This window comes from Girardinichthys multiradiatus, chromosome 14 (genome assembly GCF_021462225.1).
Source record: "Girardinichthys multiradiatus isolate DD_20200921_A chromosome 14, DD_fGirMul_XY1, whole genome shotgun sequence".
Taxonomy (NCBI): Eukaryota; Metazoa; Chordata; class Actinopteri; order Cyprinodontiformes; family Goodeidae; genus Girardinichthys; species Girardinichthys multiradiatus.
In genome coordinates, this window is record NC_061807.1 from 17,113,115 (window position 1) to 17,133,925 (window position 20,811).

Here is a 20,811-nt window from a genome sequence, read left to right on the forward strand (position 1 = left end):
ACTTGATTTCTAAACTTAATGGAAAAATCGCTTTCATTTAAATAGTACTTTGGACCACTGAACAACAGTTAAATTTTTGTTTCTTTTCTTAGACCAGATAACACAGTTCTGATGTCATCTCTGGTTTAGGATGGACTTTGTTTCACATACTTCAATAGCTGTGTCCTCCTTTTGCGACTTTAGTTTTTCCTTCCACTAAACTTTTATTTAACGTGCTTGGATGCAAGACTGAACATCCAGCTTCTTTAGCAATGACCTTTTGTGGCTTCCCCTTGTCAGTGAAATCAACAGTCTCTTCCATGATTGTGTTAGAAATAGCATTTCTGTATTAAAAATCACGTGTTACTTCTGAGTCTTATGTATTTCAGATTTTCTCACCAACATTTAGGTTTTAATTGCTGAAAGCCATTATCTTCGAAATAAAAAGCATAGACGCTTGAAAACGTGTGTAATTTCTACAAGTTTAACCTTTTGAATTGAATAACTAACGGATAAATGACACAACTACTCATTATTCAAATAAATCCCTGCAGTGTTTGTGGAGGAAACTCTCCACTGAGGGGAGAACAAATCTCAAATCTGTTGAACCGAATTCTCGCGATAGTTCCAAACACATGGCTGCCTACTTGTGTTTACAACTTCTCGACGAGCTGGTGAACAGCACAGAAGTTCCCTGCAAAGAAAACGTCGACTAGTTTTTCTTGGCTTTTTGTTTTCTTCGTGCCTGTGTTAACATTTGAAGCCGCAGAGAGGAAAACGGCCACGAAGCTCAGCGTCAACAGTAAGGAGAGCTACAGCAGGTAGGTAGTTCCAGGGGCTGTTAGCACAAGCTAATGCTAACTGCTAAGCGGAGCTTGGTGGCTGTTTTCTTTGTTAACGGACAAAAATACAATTCCAAGTCATTAGCCTCCTCTCCCGTCATTATTAATATGGCGTAAAACAAAAACAGGGTGAGTGGGGGGACCACGCAAGTTTTTTTTTTAATGTGTTCTACTGTTAAATTAAAAGCACGACAGCCCGTTTGAAGTATCGGACATTTCACGACTAGCCACAGGTGTCGGGAAGGGCAGGTTTTCGGACACCTTTTCTGCTAGTTTTGCCGACGTTTGCCGAGGCCGCAGTTTGCTAACGTGCACAAATTGATACGTCGTTCTGACGCGAACTGCATATGTTTGTCCAACTCCTAATTAATCCATTATCGTCGTGTCCAGTTTGAGTAAAAGGCAACAACTACTTCAAAACAGACCCTTAGCAACATTCAACCTTACATTAGATGGACATGGCACCGGAAGCATTTCTATACAGGCGGGGACAAATTTGTTGGCAGCCTTAAAATGTATTCATTATTGCAGTAGACTAGTCTTACTAATTCTACCTTTAAATTGATTAGGACTGCACCTAACGATTATTTAGCTTAATAAGTAATCTGTCAAAGAAGATTTTTCATATTAAATGTAAAATGTTTATATTATTTTTTAAACAGTTTTAGCTTAATTACTGCTCTGAGTGGGTTGTTCTTTCAGCATATGGCATGTAGAGTCTGTATACTCCAGAAAACGAATATTCGATTAGTAAATTAGTTTAATTATTTCAGTAATCGATTAATCCCGTTAATTGTTTCAGCCCTAAATGTGATTACATTTATTCAGTGGGGTGGTTGAAGAAGACAGGGGGATATTTGAGTCTTAATCAGGGGTGTCAAAATCATTTACTCAATACTATTGTAAGTAACGCCGAAAGCACCAAACATGATTTTATCTCACGGCTAGAATGAGATCGATCTTGCAACAAGGGGACAAACTGTCGTTAATAGTAGTTGAAACAAGCAAATATTTTCCTCGGAGTCTGCCTTGAAAACTGGGCTCTCATCTTTACCCACTTCACGTTCTCTCCAGGTGGGTGATGTCCTCAAACCCCGACCGACTCAGCCATCCACACTGCAGGAGGAAGCACTATCCCAGTAGTACCTACCTCACCCACGTCTGACAGCCACCTGCAGGACTCAGGGCCTTAAAACACCGGAAGAAGGACTGATAAAGCCATGTCCGACTCAGCTGGAGGGGGAGAGAGTGGAGGTGTGGCCACTGCGGGGCAGGACTCTGAGGCAGACGGCGAGCCCCCTCAACAGGCCCCACCTTTACTCTGTCAGGTAGAACAGGAGACCCCGGAGGATGGGCTTCCTGCCAAGCGGTCCAGGATGAGTGAAGAAGAGCAGGGACTTTATGACGTCCATGATGGAATAACAACAGAGTCTGGCTCCGCACAGGAAAACAAAAGCACATCTCCACAAAGTAAAATGCTTGTTTTAACAGTTTCATGTGTTTAAAAATAACATCCCACACAGGTTTTGGAAGTGTGGCAGAGGTTCAGTACCTACACAGCATTATGTTTGCTTTTTTTTTTTTTTTGTAGAAACGAGGGAGCTACAACAACCTGAGGGGGAAGAGCAGAGAGAGGAAGAGCTAACAGTCCGTGGAGATGTAGAAGAATGCCATCAGAATGGAGATGGAGGACCTGATGTTCCAGAAGGAGAAGATATTAGACGAAAGGAAGAGCACGATGGTGACGATGCTGCAGAAAGCCCCACACCAGGACAACAGTAAGAGAGATGATGTTGTTCTAATTTTCTTTAATATGAATTTATGAAATAAGCCTCAGTTAAAAGGTCTCATAGAAGATGTAGCAGACAGAAACAACGCAGCAGGAAGGGCTGTTCCAAGCAGGGTGGAGTTTCTTTTTCTGTATTTGGTCTGAAAATAAAATACAATTTTCAGTCATTTTTCCTGACCTGTACTGTTGTAGCGCCCCCATCAGTCCAAAGTGGTTGAGACAGGATTGACAAGAAGGAATAGTGAGAAAAACATGGTTTAATCACAACCCTCATCGCAGTTAGGGCTGTTATTATTTATATATATATATATATATATATATTAGATATATTAGAAAATCTGGCAGTGGTGATAATAGTGATATATGTTGCACTGATGACATCCCTTGTGATAAATCTGCATTGTGTGATCTGTGTGTGGGCATCTACTGCAAGGAGACTCCTGACTGGCACGTTTAGCAACAATTATTACATTCTGAGCAAACGTTTGCAATATTAATAGTGCAATATAGATAGACTTTGTGTAATATATATTGCAACCTTAAGCACCGTATTCAAACATGATATCACTATTTCACCGTTTCCTAACATGGCGCAGCCCTAGACTCCATTAGTTAATACGGCAGCAAGATCAGGAGAAAAACGATAGAAACAACCTGTTGAGTGGAATTTCGTTTAAAAGTGAGTTATTTATTATAAAAATTCAAATTGTCGTATTTCTGTTTATTGCTATTTTACGCATCGTGTTTATTCAGTAATACATTTTAAATTAATCTGATTTGAAAAGTCTTAGTTGAATCTCTACAATAGTCTTAGTTGAATCTCTACAATGGTTTCTTGCCTTTTCCAGGAGATTTCTTGATTTTCTGATCAACAACTAAATGTGCTGGTGAAACTTTATTGGCATGGATGAAGTTTTATGTCTGGGTCTCATTTGTTCCTCTCTCTCTCTGTCTGTCTGTGGCTGCTTGACGCCATCCCTCCCAGCCTTGACTTGGATTTTACCCAGAACCCCTCGATGCTGACTGGTTCCTGGACTGAGTACTCCAGCTTTCCAGAGAATTATCTGAAAGGCTGCAAATGGTAATCCGGATTTAGTTCAAACATGAACGAAATGCAACATAACTGGTGTTTTTCTGAGCAGCTCCATATATAATTCGTAATTTTTCATATTTTGTTGCGTTTTTTTGGTTCAAACTTGTAAGCCAGTTTAAATTTGGTAAATGTCTTCCTTCCATCCAAACAAAAGGTAAAGGAGAACCTCCACGTTATTTATTTAGGCGTTACAGAAGTTAACTTAATTGTTTTAAGGAGACAAGATTATTGACTGCTAATTCAACACGATAAAAGTTGCCCTCAGTAAGCAAACCATCTCCTGTTCTATTAACACAGGGCTCCTGATGGTTCCTGCATCCTGACCAACAGTGCCGACAACATCCTCCGTGTGTACAACCTCCCTCCAGAGATTTACAGCTACAGCTGGGACTTGATCCCAGAGATGGTGAGTTTACTCTCAGGGAATATTTAGGGATGTGAGGCTAAATCTGTTTCAAAAATATTAACTAGCACCATTTTCCACCAACTCAGGAGATGCTAAAATCGGATTCTTTTTTTTAAAAATTTCCTTTAGCATCAGCTGGTGTGTTTGTGTACTTCCTTTTACTTTCATGACGGAGCTTTAAACACTCTTATTTATTAATGGGGACCGACATGCACACCTCGGGTGTTTTTTCGGGGTTTTTTTAAGACTCAGTTGTACAGTTTAGGACAGAATAAAGTGACTTTCAGGGTAACAGTTTGTGGTTTCATGTTCAGATGTCATGCTTAATAGTTAGAAAGTGAGTCTTGGGAATGTCGGACATGTCTGTGTATGCTTTAGTCTGGTTATTAAAAAAAACCAAAAACACTGCCTCAATATTAATCAGGTGCTTCAGTGAAGTGAAGCAATATCCATCCATCGCTCCCACCCACCAACTCATCCATTCCTGTAGGACAGGGGTCTGCAACCTTTATTATCCAAAGAGCTGTTTTTGCCCTCAGTCCAGCTAAATAAAACTCGTTTAGAGCCACAAATGTTACATGGTCTTTTGGAAAGAGACAACTTCGAATTTTTGATAAATATGTCCTAAAAGATATTTGTTATTTTCAAAGAATCACAGTTTTATTTCTGTGGCTAGGCTTTAAATAAAGAAAAACCTAAAACTTTTGCAAAAAGAGGATGGATACTTTCTTCTCTGGCATGTTGATAATTGTGGAAAATTATGTAAAAAAAATAAGCAGATAGTTTCCAACGTAATGACAGGGAAAATAATTTTTTACTGGTGCTTTTATTGTCATTCTGTTGTGTTAATTCAGTCCAGTTATTCCAAAGAAAAAAACTGAAAAACTACTAAAACCTACTTTCATACTTTATTGTCTATATTTAGAACATTAGTTGGTTTCTTCATCAGTTTTAGCCAAAGTGATCAGGAGTCGCTTGCAGCTCCACAGCCACAGGTCGTAGACCCCTGCCCTAGAAGCATACGTCAGCATGCAGCAACCTGGTACACTGAAGCCATGCTGTATTTCTTACTGAATATCACTGTTTATCTGGTGACAGATAAGCAGCAGCTTTATAGGTTGAATGTATTTATAGCGTCAAAGAGAAGCAGTAATTGATTTTAGGTTATCAAGCTGTAGAAGGTCTGGGAGTACTGGACATGTGTGTTGGCTTTATCTTTTTGTGGCATCGTTTTTGATCGTGGTTATCAGACCAACCGTGGTGATTCTTGTTCTTTTTAAGCGAGGATGTTCGTGTCTGTGCCAGTCTTTGTGGCGAAGGCCAACTAACCAACCAACCCCTAAACCACTCATTCATCCCACCTTTTAAACAAGCCAATCATCCACCCATTGGCCTAGATATATCTGCCTCCTCACCCATTCATACATCCTCTCACCTGACCGTCTCCCCCTTTTCCACAGACGCACCAATCCATCCGGCCACATTTCGAGTCATATAAAAATGTATTCCTGAGGATTTAACAGGTAGAAGAAAAACGGTTGTTGCGTGTTTTATGATTTTGAGAAAATATCGAGTTCAGAGCCAATCTCTCTTTTTCTATTACAGGCTGGCAGATTTGGATCACTGAGCAAAAATAATTGAAATGTAATCCATTTTCCTCCACAAAGATCTCCCAGCCTTTTTCACGAGAGGAGAGAATTGAGCTTGATTTCTTTCTTTCTTAAAGGCAGCCGTCGGCCTTTGAATTTTACTGCTAGTATTAGCCTGTTTTATTGCCTTTAATACCATACAGCGGTACTTAGAAATTTATGAACGATTCAGATTTTTTTCCTTCTTCTACCGTTTTATTCTTAAGCAAAGAGGTGATGTAAAACCGTCAGATTTTCCAGCCCAACAAATGAAAGAAAACGTCTCAGCTGGTGATTATATGAGGAAAATGCAGAATAGTTGTGAGACTCGTTACCTAATAAAAACCAGTTTAAAGCTCTGGACTACTGATGGCTTTCCCCATAAGCTCTCCACATCATTTCCATTATTATAACAAGAACTTTGACCTCTGTTGAAGTGCTGAACACAACGCATGTTTGAAGCCAGTTTTACATTAATTGAACTTGGAGCGACTTTTTGTTGGTCAACCAATTTCTTCACAGGAAACAAACCCCAGTGTTTTAAATGTCTTTTATTTGTCTGATTGTGGATGAAGGTTTGCTTTCTCTAAATATCTAAGCCTCGTGGCTCGATCAGAATAACGTGATATAAAACCATCTCCATCCTTATTTTAAAGGCTGGATTCTGCATTTGTTTTCAGCATTTCCTCTTTTTAAAGCTGCTCAAAAGTTGTCTTCCTGAAAGAGAAAAAGGCAAACCCACATTGTTCTTAACTGTACACCCATTTTGGGTAACTTATATCTGGGTCATACTAGCTTTGTCCTCTTTTGTTCCCCCATACCTTCAGCTTACAGCCTCTCCTCTCTTTGCACACTATTAAGCAGTCTTTTAAACTCCGAAGGAAAATTTATTGCAGCTCTTTTACTGAGGTCCTTGGAAATCTCATTTCATGCCTTAATACACTTTACTGGAAGGACTAGAATCTGATATGTTAATCCTCAGCTAAAATAGGATTCATCCTTACACCTGACTGTCATTGATTTAATTCTCCTGACTCCACGTTTATCTTCAAATTAACTTTCTATCATGCAGGAGCATGTGCTATGCCAATAATGCCTTGGTTTTTACCCTAATAAATAAAAAAAATATCAAAGTTTATTTCTTGGGTTTTCCTAAAATTGGTTTTTAAGACATGTAAAAGCTGGGCCGTGTGAGCTTTAGTTTTATTTACTGAAATATAAAGACGTTTGTAAATACCAGATGTGACCACATGTGTGCAGCATGGAGTGGTGTGTCATATCCAAACTAATTCACATTTAACGTGTGTTCTGGTCTTCCTGTTCCAGAGTCCCGTGCTCCGGATGGCTGAAGGAGACACGGTTTACGACTACTGCTGGTTCCCAAAGATGAACTCGTTGGAGCCAGACACATGTTTGTGAGTTGAGGCTGATATTTCCAAGCCATTCTTTAACCATAAGCTTCCAACAGTTGGATATAAGCCTTAAAGTGGAACTAAACCCCAAATCAACTTTTAGTTTTTAGATAACCAGTATAAATTGGGCCTCAAGGGTGCCGTCTTTTTGTTAATGTGCAGGATTTTCTTTTACATTTTCATGTAAACTTGCTTAATTCTGCAATATTTGCCCTAAAACCGTCTTAGTGCTGCCCTCTTTGGGTTGAACAGTGGCTACTGCAGTTGAATTTTCCTATTGGTTCAAACGGTCCAGCTTGGGACATATCTGCGTTACAGCCCAGCGTTCAGGTGTAAAACCATCTCCCTCAGACACATGCCCCCGATATATATATATATATATGAACACATTTCAGCCAGACACAGTAGTGGTAGTGTGATGGTCTGGGACTGCTTCAGGACCTGGACCACTTGTTGTGATTGATGGAACCATAAATTCTGCTCTTCAGCAGAAAATCCTGAAGGAGAATGTCCAGCCTTCACTTTATCACCGTAAACTGAAATGTGCTTGGAGTATACAGGACGAGGATGACCTGTTCCACACCGGCAAGTCCACCACGGAAAAGCTCGCTAAAAACAAAAGAAAGGTTTTTGGAACAAATCTGGAATGAGAAGTGGGGATAAAAGTCTCCTCACCAGTTATCACAAACACTTGATGGCGGTTGTCGCACAACCTGTGATCAGGCACAGCGGGAAATTGCTTTTTCACAAAAAGGTTGGTTTGGATTATTTTTTTCCCCCTTAATAAATAAAATCATGATTCCAAAACTGCTTGTTGAATTTACTCAGATTATCTTTGATATTAAAATAGTTTTATCTGGCTTATTTATTTGTGAAAAGAAACAAAAACAGAAGAAACTGGGATTAATGGCGAGCGTGTTTCAGTGGGGTGTAGTTAAACTAAATGGCGGTTGATACGTTCAGAGATCCTCCTTGATCTTCAGGATTTTTGCGCTCATTATGGGAGCTGGTTGTGATGTCTGGGAAATAAAAGCTGTCAAAGCGTTCTGATGTCGCTCATTATGAGTCGAGCGTTGGCCTCCTTCCTGTCTCCTTTGAGTCCAACGACGTGTTTCAATGCGATTTCGGCTCATGAAAAGCACTCCAGAACCAGGCACAACACCTTATGCCGAGAAGAGGATCCTGTTTTCATCTTCCTCTTCTCGTAATTGTGACATCACTGCATGCAGGTCCAGTGCCAGCATCGGCAACACCCAGGCTTCTTTCTCAGAACCTGCACCAAGACCTTCAGGGTCGAGCTAACGAGCTGGGGTCAAGCTCCTGGCAGGTTTCCCCGCATCTCCTCCTGTTCAACAAACCTCCACCCACCCTGCGGCTGCTCCCTCTGATCAGACCCCAGCGCTGACACCACTCCATGATTTCAGCCCTGACTGAGAGAGGGGAGGAGGGCTGGAGAGTGGAGATGATAGTTGTATAAAAATGGGGATGATCAACAAACGTCTTATGTGTGTGTTTATGCCAGGATGGAGCAGACAGCAGATCACCTCCACCTATGCTTCAGATGATATATTATTACAGAAAACCAAATGGAACCAAGCGCTGCATGTTTCAGATGCCCCCCTCCTACAGGGAGGGAATAAGGGTCGTTGTTATGGCTCCATAGAGCAGCGCCCGGTTCCAGGCATCGCTCCAAGCTAGCAGCGGTCTAGCATTATAATTGGGCATTTCCCAGCACTGGAATAAAGCGGCAGCTCACAGGGGCCATAACGGAGCAACGCAGCAGAGGCCGGGGCTAATTTCCTTTTGTCTGAGCGAGCCAGCGAGGCGATGTTTCAGCATTTGTTTGGGGCTCAATAATTACACTTCAAAAGGCACGGCACAGACTGACTCCGGCCCTGATTTGAATCAATGCGACTTGTCTCTTATAATGAGGCATAGCACGGGCGCTGAGTATTTGTTCTCATGCCTTGATACGCTCAGGCAGGTGTGCAGCAGCTGATGCTGGAAACAACAGCACGAATCCAAGAAAAGTTAGGTTTTTCAAATGAGAAAATAAGATTTCAGAGCACACTGACAGGCGGCTTGGTTTGCATGTGTTTTAATATTTTTTACACACTAAGCATTTTTTTCTGTCTGTTCCTGTAAATGTTCTTATTTCATGAATGTCTGTCCAGAGAAACGCCTTCAGCTGCAGTTCAGATATATTATTAGGAGTCCTTGGTGTTTTAAATAATCTGTCTCTAATAAACTGTTTATTCAGCTCAGTGCTGCCAAATGTTTTAGAAGTGACACAAATGTTGTGATTTATGGCTTCTCTTTCATATCCCAAAGAGAAACATTTCTGAAGTTTCAAGTTTTTTTTTTTTTTGCATCAGATTAATGGACAGAGAATATTTCCAGTTTTTCCTCGTTACTCGTGTGATTCCAGTCATATGCTGAGTTTCTGGGCCAAATCCAGGCTGATGGTGGTTTCAACTTGTTTTATCGCTACTTAGAGTTGATCGGTTTGCTGGCTTCTGTTTATCCACAAACTCTTAGCTAAAACCAGAAGCTTCAAAGTAATTTTATGTGATAGACCAACAAAATGTAGCAGGTGAGACTGAAGTGGAAGGAAAACCCTACATGGTATTGGTGTGCTGTTACAAATAAACATGTGAAGTGGGCCGTGCGTTTGTGTTCAGCCCCCTGTGCCAATACTGGATTACAGCTGAGTTGCTCATTCTTCTGTGTAAAATGAGATGGGCCCGCTCCGACATCGATCGGCTGAAAGTAGTTTCCTGTATTCTTCTGATATTCTGCTGTGAGGAAACGAGGTTTTATTGATAAAACGTATTTTCTACCAGCAGGACTCCACTGTTATTTTGGTTCGATCAGAGGTCATAATCATGTTCTGTTTATTGAGTATCAACTGCCCCAATCTGGGATCAGAACCAAAATAAATGGAAATGGAGCTTAACACCACTTTTCTGAAAATAATCAGAACCAAATTATACCCTATCTTTGAACATTTTCATGACTATTTTTCTTTATTTCAATAACTCATAGCTGTTAATGCGCAGTGTGCAATGATTAGTTTATACGTAGAGCTGCACAGTGTGTCAAATGGCAGTCGTCACACTATCAATGTGTGCAATGTCACAATCCCAAAAGACTATTTGGGTCGCAATATCTGGTAGGATATTACATTCTAAGTGCCAATATTACATTTGACCTGTTGGGTAAAATTTCCCCGCCATCAACACCAACACTTGATGTGTGTTTATAGTGGCGGAGATGCTAAAGCTCGCAACGATTGGTGGGGGCACTGGAATGAAAATAAGAATATGTGGATTGATCATAATTAAATAGTATTATGACAATATTCAGTCATAGTATTGTATTTGCCAGCTTTCCTGGTGTGTAGTCCCATTTTACACAATGGAAGAGACGGGTCATAATGACATGGCCAACATTAGAACGGTCGGTTGTAGGAATTGGACCCGGAAACGTTTGAGCCGGACTCTTCAGCTTCACTCGATCTGATGTTACGACGATACCAAAATGAAGGGAGCTGATTTATTTTGAGACAACAATCTGGTGAAAATGCTTTTACGTTTTGTTGAACCTTTTTAAGCTAAGAAAACTGCATTGATTTAATGTTTTCATGTGCTTCTGGTCAATCAGCACAGTAACTAAAAGAATATAGTTTATTTTAGAGATTTATGTTTAAATGTGGAACGTTGATAGAATCTTTACACACAGAGGGATATATTTCACTTATTTAGGTTATTTTTAATTATGACTATAGCTTATAGTTAATAAAACCCCTAAATTCTCTTTTTCAAAAAATTGAAATATTACATTGGAGAAATAAAAGATTTTTTATAGAGAAATTCCTTGTTGTGACTGAAAATGTTCTGCTAATAAAAGCTGGCTCTTCAGACCGCTGTTCTATTATTGGAAAGTTTAGTGAAAGGAAGAAATGACATGTAAATGAAGTAATAGGGATAACCGCACCCTTGTGGCCAAAAAGCATGATCTGCAGTTTTAGTTGGTGCTTCAGGAGCCAGAAATGCAGATGTATCCATGACATGGGCTACAGCTGTCGCATTCCTGTGTTTCATTTTAACCATAATGTCTTGGAATCAATGAGAAACACAGAATTTCAAACCGGTTTAAAAATATATATTTTTTAATACAGAGTCCATACAGAACATTTCCACATTTTGACTAAAAAAACTTAAGCTTAAGAATTTGCTAAATGTTTTTTTTTTTTTTTTTCTTAACACCCCCCCTCCGTTATCGTGTTTTCCCGTCCCCTTCCTCAGTCTGGCCAGCAGCAGCCGTGACAACCCAGTGCACGTGTGGGATGCGTTTTACGGCAAAGTGCGAGCCAGCTTCCGACCCTACAACCACTTGGACGAGCTGACGGCGGCCCACTCGCTCTGCTTCTCGCCAGACGGGGAGCAGCTGTACTGCGGCTTTGAAAAAATGGTCCGAGTCTTCTGCACGGAGCGTCCGGGCAGAGACTGCGAGGAACGCCCCACTGTGGGTCAGTCTTACTGGTTTTCACCTTAAACATGACGGTTTTGAATTATCCTTTAAAACTTTAGGGGGGGGTTATCGTAATTTAAACTATGATTTGTCTTTAACCATTACCACTCCCATTAAAGCTAATTATTATAATAATTACTGATCATAGTGTTCAAACTCTGCTGTTAAGACATTTCAGGCTCTTCTGGTAAAGAAAAGACGACTAAAATTTGATGGCAACATACGTTCCTTTTATTCCCGGAAAATCAAACCTTCACAGAGGCTATAAGTGACGGGGCCTTCATAAAACCCCTCGTCTGAAGTCAGTTGTCTGCTGTTTTCAATAAGCTGCAGCAGCTTGACAGCTCGCTGTCACATCTCTCAGGCTGACGTTTCCTTGAACGAACCAACAAGCAGAGTTTTTATTATGTTCCTCAGACAACAGCTAAAGAGAGCGAGATGTTTACTGTGATGAATTCCTCGTTTCTGTCACGCTCTTCAAACAGCTTCTGTTTGTTCAAAGTGATTTTAGATGCGCTGACATTAACCACAGTCAGTTTATACGGATGGAGGTTTTTTTCTTTGTACTTAATGGAAGGAAAAATCCCGCACCAGAACAATAACGTTTGAAAATGTCAGTAAATGTTGTTTTTATTTTTTCAAGTCAAAGGTTGCTTTTATTTCTCTCCTGAACTAATTTCTTATTGTTTTTCACATAAAGTGCCAGCATATGCAGGAAGATGGATGACTTTTTGTTGTTGTCTTTTAGTAAAGAGAAGGTCATGGAGAGGACAAAATATGTCATCCAAAAGCAAAGAAGACGCGCCCTCTTTCAGTTTCAAGGTTCTAACCAATCAGGACATAATATCTTTAGCAGATTCTGCAATCAGTTCAAGAACAGAGACTTCACTTTCATTATTTACTAAACGAAGAAGAGCATCCTTGCTTCTTTCTGGGGATTTAAGAGCAAAGGAGCAGCCAGGTGCTGCCATTCAAATTCACTTGATTAAAGCATCGTAAGAACATTGCACAAGGCCAGGGCAGAAAGACAACAGCAATGACCTTAGGAACGCAGTGTTCTCTGCCCATCCATCTGGGAGGGGTTATAAGGTCATCTCCAATTAATTTAAAGTCCATTCAACAATAACAAATTATTTATAAGTGGAGGAGGTTAAAGACCAAAACTCACTGAAAATCCTACTGTGTAATTCTCAGAGAAACTCCGTCCTCCATCTCAGTCTACTGGCTTCAGTTAGCACGTTAAATCTTAAACGTCCTGACCGGACTTGTTCACGGGACGGTTTAACGCTGAGAGATTATTGACTGTTTTAGACGGCACATTTCGTCAAGGAAACAATATCTGTTCATTAGCATAAGCCTGTGGTCATTCAGTGTGACGCGTACATCGACAACCGATTTGTAGCGCTCTCATGACAAAAAGCGAACGGTGCCAGCCACAGATGTCTCCTTTCCTTCTTTTCCGTATCGGAGTTTAGTAAGAAGAGTGATAACACCTCTGACTTGCTGTCTTTTTATTGTGCGTCTGCAATCGTATCGTGTGGCAGGAGATAATATCAAGATTTTAACCGTGTTGAATATGGCCACAAACCTTTGGCATGCACAATCGCTTCTGAATGCACAACAAGACCTTTGGACCAAACCAATGTAATGCGCTGAGCTGTTTGGAGGGAAATCAGCAGAAACTCCTCATACCTGCTGTGAAGCTCAGTGGTGGTGGGTTGGTGATTTGGGCCTGATTTGGTACCTCAGGACTAGGGCTGCAACTAACAATTAGTTTGCTGATTAATTAACTGTTTTTACGATTAATAATATGATTTCAAGAGGCGCTTAATGAGATTTTATTACAGGATTTGAACCAGGTGAAGTTGAAGCTAAGCTCTGTTCTGGATAGAACATATTTACAGACAAAGAAGGTTTCTCATCTTAAATGCAAAATGTAAATTTTTATGTAAAATTGTAGCTTAATTACTGCTTTGAATCCTTTCAGCAAATGGCATGTTTTAGAGGATGTATTCTCGGTTATTCGATGACTAAATTAGTCGACGATTATTTCAATAATCAATTAATCATTATTAATCCGATTAATTGTTTTTGCCCTACTCAGGACCTGGACTCCTTCCAGTCATTGAGTCAGCCATGAACTCCTCCCTGTTCCAAAGCATTCTTAGGAGGCATAAACGAGACCTTCTGTCCGACAGCTGAAGGTTGGCCCAATCTGGGTCATCAAAAGGCCCGTGATCCCAACGGCAGCAGCAGATCTACAGCAGAAGGACTGAAAAAGAAAAGAACCAAGGTGTCACGATGGTCTAGTCAAAGTTCAGACCTAAACCTGATTGAAAGGCTGTGCTGAGACCTTAAAATAGTTGTGAGGAAACACATGCTCAAACATCACTGAGGCGATGCAATGTTTTATAAGAAGTAGGCCGAGGTTCTTCAGTGACGATGCCATAGACTGATAAAGTCATACAAAACACGACTATTAATAGTAACTGCTGCTTGGTCTCCACTGTGTTTAACTATATCGACCATGTGAAGTACTTCTGTGTATTTTTGTACAGTTGAGGTTGGATTTAAATAGTTTTAGAACCTAATAAACCAAGATCATGTTTTATGTCCTAATACATAAAACCTTAGAACTGAAAGAGGATGCACTCTTTTTTTTTTTCTCTCACCCTGACTGGAGATATTTTATTTTTTTTTGGAGTCAAGTGTAAAATTTATGATGCAGTGAAGAATATCATTGCTACCAAAACGTCTGATTTGAATCCATCTGAACAGAAATGGTCTCAGGTGTAAAAAGTTAATCACTGTGCTACACGCCGCTGTCTCTCTCTCTCTCAGTGAAGAAACAAGGCCAGAGCGGCATCATCTCCTGCTTCGCCTTCAGCCCGTGCCAGTCGGTTTACGCCTGCGGCTCGTACTCCCGTTGCGCCGGCCTCTATTCCTGTCAGGACGGCACCCTGCTGGCCCTGCTGCCCACCCGCCACCACGGAGGCCTCACCCATCTGCTCTTCTCCCCTGATGGCAACTACCTGTACACCGGCGGGCGCAAGGTCGGCGCACGCACAGAAGCATGTCGAAAATAGGCCCACAGGAAATGATGATGATGCTGCTGCTGCTACTTTTCATGCAGTCATGTTGTTTTTCTTAGCATGTGATGATCCCAATTAGGACATTAGTGTGTTTCACAGTTTCCTGTGTGTCAGAAAACCTTAAAGCTGCTTAATGAAACTCATGTTTCAGGTTTTTTTTGGTGCTCTGGTTTTCATCAGCTGTGGCTGTAAGCAGATAATTATTTTTCCAGATATGCTAACTTGTCTCAGGTGTCTTGGAATTTGGCAGCTTTATCCGCACAGAAACCAAAATAACCGCGTTCTTTTGACAATAAGGTCACGATCAATGTCGGGCGCAAACGTTTTGTTCACCACGGGGCAAAAAATCTGAGCGGTTTTTATTATGACAGCGTGTTCAAACATATGAGTAAACACCAAGGTCGAGTCAGGCAATTAAATGGGAAATTGTGGTGAGTGTCCGCAAACACGTCGCCATTGGTGGAGGTTTAGGGCGTCGGAATCAGAAAGGTTTTAGTTATTTAAATTGGCGAGTAATCAGGCTTCTTTTGGAAAATAAACGGCAAAGATCTAAACCGTAAACAGAAAAGAAATGACAGTAAATCTAATGGGTTTTCCACATGTCGCCACCTTCATAGAACTTTATTGTACTTTTATATGATATGAGCAGCAAAGAGTGGGGGGATGCTTTCCTTCAGCGGCGACGGGGAAACTGTTCAGAGTCGAGGGGAAGATGCATGGAGCTTAATGCTGGAAGATCCTGTAAGAAAACATGACCTGACACGGGGTCAGAGGTCCACCTTCCAACAGGGGAAAGTTTCAGTCTCTGCATGCGAAGCTCATTTCTGAACCTTAGTCAAAGTTATAGAATATAGAGCTGATTTCTGTTTAAATGTGAAGAAAGCTTTACCAGAGGCGACGGTGGTAGGGGTTCGTCCTGTAACCGGTGGGTCGCCGGTTCGAACCCCTGCTCCATTTGTCTCAGTCGTTGTGTCCTTGGGCAAGACACTTCATCCTCCTTGCCTGCTGATGGTGGTCAGAGGGCCCAGTGGTGCCAATTGTATGGCATCATCACTTCTGTCAGTCTGGCCCAAGCTACAATGTAGTTTACCACTGTCGGTGTGTGAATGGGTGGATGACTGATTGTAGTGTAAAGCGCTTTGTCGTCCTCGGACTATACAGGAAGTATGTATACAGGACATTTACTGTAAAATGTAGCGCTGAAACAATGGATCAGATTAATTGTGAATTTAGTAAATAATTGTTACCTGGAGTATACAGACTCTTAAACACGCCATTTCCTAAAAGAATAATCCACTCAGTAATTAGGCCAAAATCGTACAAACAAATATACATTTTGTGTTTAAGATTTAAAAAAAAAAACCTTCTTTGTCTGTAAATATATCTATCCAGAACTCCTCAGGTGGCAAAGCATTAGTTTCACCTGGTTTAAATTGTGTACAAAAAATAAAAAAATCTATTAAGCAGATGAATTGATTAGTAAAATACTGGTTAGTTGCAGCCCCAGTACACAGACACACCACACTGTCCAGACTTTTATTTGTAAAGTATTTTAAAAACCATCATTTCCTTCCTCTTTAATATTGTGGCCTATTTTGTTGGTTTGACACTTAAAATGTCAAACACTGAAGTTTGTGATGGTAATCTGACAATTGTGGAACAGTTAAAGGTCGATTTAAGGTCAGGGTTATGGCAGCGGTTTTTTTCTGTGTCTGATTCATGTAGTCATGGTAACCTACAGTGAGGTAAAAACAAGGAGGACATGTCTGCTCTGTTCTAGGATCCAGAAATCTTGTGCTGGGACCTGAGGGACCCGGGGAAAGTTGTGTTTTCTCTCAAGAGGAATGTGGCCACTAACCAGCGCATCTACTTCGACCTGGACCAGTAAGTTGATCCTCCCGACCAGAACTCTGCATAGCGGTTTGTATTCACCCAGTCACCTCATCGTTTGATTGTTGCATTGCATTAATGTTACATTCTTTCTCTGCGTCCAGATCAGGCAGGTACCTGCTGAGCGGAGACACAGAGGGAGTCGTGTCTGTCTGGGACACTCAGACAGCGCCTCCTGATGGAAACGAGGAGCTCCTGCAGCCACAGATCCGCATCCAGGCCCACTGGGATTGCACCAACGGCATCAGGTATTATCACTTCACTCGCTGATAAAACACAAGACTTCTGATTCAGTCTAGAGCAGATTTATTCACCCACTTGCTCCCAAATCGTTTTCCTGACTGCTATTAATTTAGTTTGCCCCAGTTACCCACCACAGAGAGAGCTTCACAGTAACAACAATACATAATTGAAGAGCTTAAAATGAAAGTTTTTGGTTGTAAGAAGCATGAATGATTGTATCGCACTTCTAGAAATTAACAGCAGAACAAAAGCAATGATGATTAGAAGGAATAAAGGGAACTGTCAAACTTGGATCATTTACTTTCATTTTATGGCTCTCTTGCTCTTCTACTGACTGATTGTCCTGCTGTGTGTTACTGTTTGGAGCTCCCAATTATCTTTTACCAAAACAAGACGCATAACAGGATCTTCCAGCGTGATCAGCGTCTACTTTTACTGCAGGTTGTTACTTCAGTATCAGAGCAGCCCAGAAATATCACTGTTGCTGAGTGGAAATTCATTGTTTAGTAAATTCTCCTCTAATAAATGGAGCTGATGAACATTAGTTTAGTTTTCTATAAGATGGCTGTGAGGCAACTGTCATACTTGAAAAAATACTTGATATAAATTCAAATACATTAAGTTCTGCTTTGTCAATATTAAACAAATATCAGGTTTTTCTTTCATGGATGAAGGAACGTTAGACTTTAAATAAAAATCTAAAGTTATTGGAGATGAACTGCTTGCAAATATTTGAACAAATTCAGCTTTCTGGTTTTTGCAAGGTTTTGACCCAACTATATTTGACTGATTTGTCTCTTAAAACTTTAGTTTGACACCATAAGAAAATTAAATTGCTTGAAGCCTTGAATCAGTGATATTTGGAGACATGTCAGAAAATACTGACTTCTTCTAACTAGCTGAAAATGAAAACAGGTGATTTTGAGTCTTCACTCAGTAAGAGCTTTCACACTGAAGGGTGGTGGTGTTACAATAATCTAGGTATGGTGCGTTCACTGATAGGAAAAAAGTACAGATTTTTGAACCTTTTGATTTTAGAGCCGACCATTTACCAGTCATGGCCCATTTAGCTAAACATTCAGTGACCAGTCAAGCGGTTGCTGTAAATTCTGACTGTCCACGATGCATTCAAGGACTAGGGGAAAAGACAGAAAGAGATAGTGCTGAACATGATAGTCAAATGAATCTAATTAGTATGTCCCTAATGATGTGGCTGTGGCTCGTGTGTTTTTAATCTTCATGAATGATAAACTGGGTCTTGTTAATCGTGTCCCGCCTCCTTTTCTCAGCGTTCATCCCTTTATGCCGATTCTGGCCACATCCAGCGGACAGCGGCAGTTCCCCTGGCCCACCGACAGCGAGGGCGACTCTGCCTCCGACACCGAAGGAGGAGGAGGGGGGGGAGTAGTAACGCTGCAGCAGGAGATCCGGCAGGACAATGCTCTGACACTGTGGTGGGCCGGACCACTGAGCCCAATTGCTGAGGAGAGCCAAGACCAGAACGCAGCAGCCGTGGAAGCCTCGAGCGTCCCATTAGTTTAACCAGAGCACACAGATGGTGCTGCACCTTTGATATCTTTAGTTTTTCTTAAAGGAAACAGAAATATCAGTTACTCAGTGTTTTAGTTCTGCTGTCGAGCACAAGATACATTTCTAGCTGCCGGTTTACAGCGCAAATAAACAGAGTCCCGTATTATTTTTTAATTTAAGCAGTAGTTACAGAGACACTGATTCAGTGAGGAAACAGGGTTCCTACACATTTTTCAGGATGGATGGATGGAAGAATGTGTGATGTACAGATGGATGAACAGACAAATAGTTTTCCATTCTTTTCAATCCTTTTGTCAGACCTGGAAAATAAATGTCCTGACTTTGCCAGACTACTTTGGAACCCTAAATTCAACATATCCAGCCTGATTTGGCTCCATAAATGACAGGCCTTCAGCGTTTTATCTGGCTGGATTAGAACCCAGTACATGACAATTTAACTAGTTCATTCCAGATCAAATCTAACTTTAAGTGAAAATCGGTTTACTTTGGTTATTTTAATTCACTAATCTGCTGCTTGAATTGCTTGAATTCTCAGTGAAAGCTTGTGTCTGTGTTCGGTGTGTATTTGTGTGTGTCCTTTGACCGGAGCTGTAACCGTGGGAGTATTTCTGTGTGTTTGTGTCCAACGCTGCCCTGGAGATCGCTCTCTGCTACAGTAACAATAAGTGCCATTTGTTTCCCTGAGCTTTGCTTTTATAAACCAGGAGTCTCCTGTTTTTCTTACCGTGTCCTTTGTAAAGCAGCCAGTGTACCGAGCTGTGTCGCAGTGCATGCCCACAGATGTATATTTTTGTAACGCCGTCCTGATTCTCTGAATGTCCCGTCTGCGAGCAGCCAGATTAACTCTGTTACGCTCTGTGAAAGTCTTTAATAAGTGGGTGCAGCCGCTAATCGAGTATGCGTTATTTTTGTCTACTGTTTGTACGTGTGCGTGGTGACTGAGAAACACAAAACTCATCATTTTTAAATATGTCTCCTTGCTGCAAGGCATCTGTGCAGGTTTATCTATCCAACATATGCCTTTTTATAATTAGACACATAGAAATTAATCAGTTTTTAACGCCTCTGCACTTGTACATGTTGCCAAGCATTATTATTTCCACTCGGTGATAATACACCAATGTATTCTCTACTAAGGGTCACTCAGAACCATGCGGGGCTTGAAGATGCCAAACAAGTCTCTGGATAGATGTCTGAAGTGGCTTTCTGATGCTTTAATCCAAGCTGAAGTGAATTAAACTCATATCTATCATATGATTCATTGACTTGCTTTTTTTTCTGTTAAATCTACATCAGAGATCTTATGAATACAAGATGATGCTCAGAGCCCTAAAGGTCCCCCTCCACCCCAAACGGACAAACACTCGTGTATCTGATCATCTGGAACAGTGGGGGACATGTTGAGCAGGTTGCTTAGCAACCGTCTCTGCCTAAGGAGAGAAACGAAACAAGATGGAGAAATATTAGGAGGGGGGGCACAAAAAGAAAAATGCTAAGCACCAAAATAATCCAGAGGCGTGATGACTGAAGCTCATTTCTCAAACATGTAATAACTGGCTGATCTGGAGGTGTGCATGAAAGGGAGCATCTAATGAAGGTTTACAAGATAGATTTGTTCTCCTGGCCAGTTCTGCTCTTCATTCTTGTTTTCTGAGCCGAGATACTTTACTGCGTAAACTGTAATAATCTAAAGGAAGCTCTGTGTAAGGAAACCTGAGGGCTGAGCTGCCCTGGGCAGTGAGCTATAACGCATCAACACCACTGGTTGTGTGGAAAACAAAGTTTCCATGACTGTCACTGAAGTCATAAAACATGATTGATATGTTTGTAGAAGAGCCCTTTAGCAGCAGTAACTCCAGTGATTTTCAGCATGGCTTTGTCTTAAACTCCGTCCTAGATAAATTTACACCCCTTCTTTATTGATTTGCTTCACTTCATTAAGATTTTTAGACATTAGTTGCTGCACAGCTCTCTTATTTCATTAAGATTTGAGTTCTGAACTTTGACTGGGCCATTGTTACGCCTTGATTCTTTTCTGTTTGTTTCTGCTGCTCTGTTTGGGATCATTGTCCTGCTGACAACCCAGTTTGGGCAGAGGTTCAGCTGTCAAACTCATCGTCTCACATTTGACTCGAATGTTTTGGCATAAAAAAGAGCTCATAGTCAAACTAACGAGGTGCCGTAGCCAAAAAATCCCAAATCATTACTCCACCACTGCCATGCTTTTTAGGTGCTTTCTTCCTACTAATTGTTCCTGACATCTTTGAGTTCATTTAGCTGTAACTTTGTCAATCTAGCTCATAGTACTTCTGTCTTTTTTTTTTTATTATTATTATACTGGATGTGAAGTATG

General features: G+C 40.9%; 1 protein-coding gene across 1 annotated transcript; it reads left to right on the forward strand.

Annotated features, from left to right (window-relative positions):
• Window positions 1–579: 579 nt before the first annotated feature.
• wrap53 (WD repeat containing, antisense to TP53) lies at window positions 580–19,715 on the forward strand. The gene is made up of 11 exons (XM_047386348.1): window positions 580–800; window positions 1,896–2,291; window positions 2,413–2,599; window positions 3,596–3,691; window positions 4,001–4,109; window positions 7,064–7,152; window positions 11,457–11,680; window positions 14,524–14,735; window positions 16,555–16,658; window positions 16,769–16,912; window positions 18,197–19,715. Exons 2-11 carry the CDS (start codon window positions 2,042–2,044, stop codon window positions 18,447–18,449), a joined length of 1,668 nt encoding a protein of 555 aa, XP_047242304.1. The 5' UTR covers window positions 580–800; window positions 1,896–2,041; the 3' UTR covers window positions 18,450–19,715.
• The last annotated feature ends 1,096 nt before the right edge of the window (window positions 19,716–20,811 follow it).

Excerpts from the sequence above, each read along its gene's own strand:
- wrap53 (XM_047386348.1), top strand. The coding sequence starts at position 2,042 with ATGTCCGACTCAGCTGGAGGGGGAGAGAGTGGAGGTGTGGCCACTGCG. Across the intron at positions 3,692-4,000 it reads TATCTGAAAGGCTGCAAATG|GGCTCCTGATGGTTCCTGCA; the intron begins GTAATCCGGATT and ends CTATTAACACAG. Across the intron at positions 16,913-18,196 it reads GATTGCACCAACGGCATCAG|CGTTCATCCCTTTATGCCGA; the intron begins GTATTATCACTT and ends TCCTTTTCTCAG.